Source organism: Myotis brandtii, unplaced genomic scaffold, assembly GCF_000412655.1.
Source record: "Myotis brandtii unplaced genomic scaffold, ASM41265v1 scaffold247, whole genome shotgun sequence".
Classification (NCBI taxonomy): Eukaryota; Metazoa; Chordata; class Mammalia; order Chiroptera; family Vespertilionidae; genus Myotis; species Myotis brandtii.
This window is the reverse complement of record NW_005359352.1, coordinates 90,261-94,739: the sequence shown is the minus strand read 5'-3', so window position 1 is coordinate 94,739 and position 4,479 is coordinate 90,261. Positions and strand designations below refer to the sequence as shown.

The window sequence follows — 4,479 nt, the reverse complement described above, 5'->3', positions numbered from 1 at the left end:
CCCCCTCCCCTCCCCCAGGTGTGTGCTGCCCTCATGCTGCTCGGTGTGTGTCCATGAGGAGGAGCCCGCAGGATGCCACTCATTTCAGTTGCTCTTCCCAGGAGGTTTTTCTGTGATAAAAAGAAAAGAAAGGGCAATGCTTGGCTCATTTTCACTTAAATTTTACTGTCACTATTACAAAGGCTATAGACATCAGGGTCCCTGCGCACCTTTTTCTTTTTTTTAAATTCTATGGATTCCCAGATCCTGTCCCTATGGAATCAAACTTCTGGCCCTGAGCCATGGGCATGGTTAGCCAGTGGAACTCTGGTGCAGCTGTGGGACACGCTGATGTGGGGCTTCTAGGATGATCTGAAGGTGACCCCGGCGCTCCACGGAGCGATGGGCCTGCAGCCTGAGCAGGTCTGAGCCTGGAGTCCTGTGCTAGTCAGAGGGTGGTCCTTGCTGAGCAGCAGCAGCAGCACTGCCTGGGAGCCAATCAGGAATGCAGGTGCTCAGGCCCCACCAGAACCTGCGTTGCTAATCAGCAACCCTCCCCCCCCCGGGCCCTGTGTGCTCCCCAGGCCCACCTCCCGGCTGCCTCTGGGAAGAACTGCACGTCCTGGAAGCCTGCTAACCGCCCCCCCTCCACGCCCCCCCGGGCCCTGTGTGCTCCCCAGGCCCGCCTCCCGGCTGCTTCTGGGAAGAACTGCACGTCCCGGAAGCCAAGCCCAGCTCCTGCTCCTGGGGGCCTGGGGCCCGGGGCAGGGACAGGAAGGAGCCCCCTCGGCCACGCTGGGCTAACACAGGGTGGGCCCTGGCCCCTGCCTCCCTGGCTTTGGCCTGAAAGCCTGCTGTCCTGTATCACAACTCGGAAATTTGGTTGCCTCCCCAGCTCAAGGATGCTCAGAGCTTGCTGATTCCCTGGCTCCTTCCTCGCCTGCCATTGGCAGTGGCTCTGCCTGGCCAGGACGGGCAGAGGCACCACTCATGGAGGGCGGGGGCGGGGGGGAGAGCTGGGTCGGCGGCCTTTGAGGCTGAACACCTGCCTCACATCTAGTCAGTCAGCCTTGCTGGCACGGGGGCACCAAGCCCCTGTGTCCCTCCCCACCTCCCGTCTCACTCCTCCCGCTCCCATCAGGCTGGGAGCAAGCCCCCCCACCCCCACCCCAGGTCCCTGCAGCAATGGTGGTGGTGGCGGCGGTGGTGGCGGCGGCGAGGTAGGACAGAGAGGACAGGCCCGACCTGTCACGCCTTCCTCAGCGCTGGCTGTTGGCTGGTTTCCCAGCCGGATCCCAGCGTTGTTTGTGGCCCCGCCTGGGGCTGTGAGCGGGCCAGGCCGTGTCCCTGGTTCAGGGCTGACTGTGTTGTCCTTTTCTCTCAAGCAAGGGACAACCTTCCCCTCCAGTGCCTCCCCCGGCCCCCTCCCCCCAGCCAGGTGCCGATTCCCCAGGGGAGCGGGGTCTGTTGTCTCCGCTGGCCACGGGATGAGCCTGGAGGAGGGGCACACCGTGTCCTGCAGAGTCCAGGTTCCTGGGCCACCTCCCCTCCGGCCTGCCCGGGCTCTGCCACCTGGCCCGGGCCCAGCTTCCCAGCTGCTGTCTCAGGAGAGCAGCTTTCGTAGAAGGAACTGGATGTACCGAGGCCAAAGGGCTCTCGCTGGGTTCTTTATATAAAAGTCCTCCCTGGCCAGGGCCGCTGTGACTGGCTCCCGGGCCACCCGCCTCTTCTGAGAAACGCAAGCACAAGCCACATGGCTCTGACGTCCTCAGAGGCAGCGGTTTCTCCGTGCTCCGGGCTGGTGAGACCCGCCTCCTTGTGAGTTCCTGGGTCAGGGCCTGGCTTTTACATGGCCCAAAGCTGGGCCTGCCGTCTGGGGAGCTGCGGGGGAGGCTGAGCAGGGGCTGGCCAGCTGGACAGAGGGGGCCGTGCCATTCAGAGAGGAAGGTGCGTGCATGCCCGCTGTGTGGCCTTGGGAAATGATTCAGGCTTTCTGAGACTCATCTTCTCCAGTAAAAAGCAGATGGCAATACCCACAACGTTAGAGAAGGACAGGAGCTGATTATATACCTGGCACATAGTAGGTGTGTGTTACTACTCCACGCTGAGGAAGATGCGCCATGGCCTTCGGTCTGCCTCGGCCTCCAGGGTGAAATCCCTCTAAGTGCAGCTCCTAACGGCCTCCACGCATCAGGGGTGACTGGGGGGCCGGGCGTGTGGTGCCCAAGGTTCATTGTCACCTGCAGTCAAGGATTCGGTGTCCCCGGGAGTCTGCCCAAGTGCAGAAGCACAGCCCTGCCTCCAGAGCCGACCGGCCTCGGTCACGTGCCCAATGCCCGGGGCATTGTGGGTAGGTAGGCTGAGTCTCAAGGCTGCCCGGAATCCTGGCGTGCATGGCCCTCACGGCCTCTGCCATCCTGCCCTCTGTCCCATTGAGCGCGCTCTCTGTCCTGGCCCGCTGCCACCCCTTCAGGCCCTGCTCGTGGGCCGTGGCAGGAACCTCCGTGCCTCCTCCCTGCCCCTCTGCAGGCAAATCAGACAGAGGAGAGCGAAGGCCTCGGGGTTGGACAGACCTGGTCGGGTCTCAACTTGGCCACTCCCACAGCCGTGGGTTCTGTGGAAGTGGCCAACCAATGATTCTCTGTCTCGTCAATGTTTCTTTCTCTCTATCCCTCTCCCTCCCTCTCTCTCTAAAATCAATAAAAGGATATATATCCTATATAGTAAAGACATAATATGCAAATTGACCATCAACCCTCTCACAAGATGGCTGCCCCCATGTGGTCACAAGATGGCCGCTATAAGATGGCCGGCAGGGGAGGGAGGGCAGTTGGGGAGGACAGGGCAGACGCTCAACGCAGGAGTTGCTCCCTGGTGGTCAGTGCTCTCCCACAGGGGGAGCACCACTCAGCCAGAAGCTGTGCTCACAGCTGGTGAGTGCAGCGGTGGTGGTGGGAGCCTCTCCCACCTCTGTGGCAGTGCTAAGGAGCAGTGAGAAAGAGGGTGGTAAGGAGCAAGAAATCCCTGACTGCGAGAGGGATGTCATCTACCGGCTTAGGCCTGATCCCCATGGGGGATCCCAGACTGTGAGAGGGCACAGGCCAGGCAGAGGGACACCCCCCCAGTGCACAAAGTTTGTGCACCAGGCCTCTAGTGTATGTGTGTGTGTGTGTATGTGTGTGTGTGTGTGTGTGTGTGTGTGTGTATTTAAAAGTGGTGTTTAGGGTATTTACAAGGCTGCGTGCGACCATTAGTGCTATCGAATTCCAGAACGTTTCCATTCATTCATTGCTCATGTTTCTGCTTTTCAGATTCCCATGATGCGAGACCCCGGCTGGATTCGGAGTGTGTGGTCTTCAAACATTAATGTAAGTGGAGCTGCTGTGAATGTCCTAATGATATCGTTACATTTCAAGAGGAGAGAAAAGACTCTTAGACAAACTGTGGGTTATGGTCACGGGCAGATGCAGGCCAAGCCGGGACCTGGCCATGCAGCTCTGGCTGCCGAGTTGGTCTGTAGCGCTTTTCTCAGGGTGTGGTCAGCCCCAGAGGAGCCAGGGACGTTTCAGTCCCTTTCTGATCTCTCCCTGCGATCCGTCCTCCCCCAGGCCTGGTGCGATGTTGCTGCCTCTCCGACTAAGAGAGAGCATTCGGTGGCTCCCTCAGGCCAACAGGAGGGGCTCATATCAGTGCCCATGACATTGTTGCCTTGCCCTGTACCATGAGGCCTCCTCTCCCCCTCAGCCTCCTTTCCCCCTCAAGCTCCTCCCTGGCCCCAAAGTGTCTCTCTCTCTCTCTCTCTCTCTCTCTCTCCTGGCACCGAACCTGGGACCCTTCAGTCCGCAGGCCGACGCTCTATCTACTGAGCCAAACCAATCTGCACTCCTCTCCTCTCTCTCTCTCTCTCTCTTTTTTTTTTTTTTTTAGGGCATAAGGCACGGGGTTTTGAGGCCATACCAAAAGGAGGGATAACGAACTCTACTTCTCTACTTGCACACAGAACAGTCCAAGTGGACTGTAAGCCCCCAGAGGCTTCAAATAGTGTACAAGTTGGGGGATTATGATGTGTTCCAACCATAAAGTGAAAGAGAGGATGGAAGGAGATGAGGTTGGAGAAAGGGGTCCCAGGCTGTCCGCACATGGAGGTCATGACAAAGCCTCTCTTTCCCACACTCACTCCTCACTCTCTTTCTCCCTTTCACCAGGTTCACCTATTTGCTTTAAAATAACCCCTCAATTGAAAATTGAAAACAATTCAGGCCTTCCTCAGGATTTTCACCTTTATCCTGCGAACAATAGGAAACCATTTGGCAGACTTAATTAAATGAGTGGTCAGAGCAGGTTTTCTTTTTAAGTTTATTCTCATTGCTGCATTGAGAATGGTCTGAGAAGGAATGGACAAGAAAGATTTGGACAGAGCAGTCAGGTGGTGATAGGTAAGAGAGATCATGGTGAACTGAAGCGGTGGTAGCAATAAGATAGAAGGAGTATTGGACAGGT

At 57.9% G+C, this 4,479-nt stretch overlaps 1 protein-coding gene across 1 annotated transcript in view; it reads left to right on the top strand.

The window, feature by feature from the left end:
- The first annotated feature begins 3,291 nt into the window (after positions 1-3,291).
- The window catches only part of LPIN1 (lipin 1), a 72,908-nt gene continuing 71,720 nt past the window's right edge, over positions 3,292-4,479 (top strand). The window contains exon 1 of the mRNA XM_014540528.1: positions 3,292-3,347. Within this exon, the coding sequence (XP_014396014.1) occupies positions 3,297-3,347 (51 nt within the window). The 5' untranslated portion in view covers positions 3,292-3,296. The remainder of the gene's footprint in view (positions 3,348-4,479) is intronic.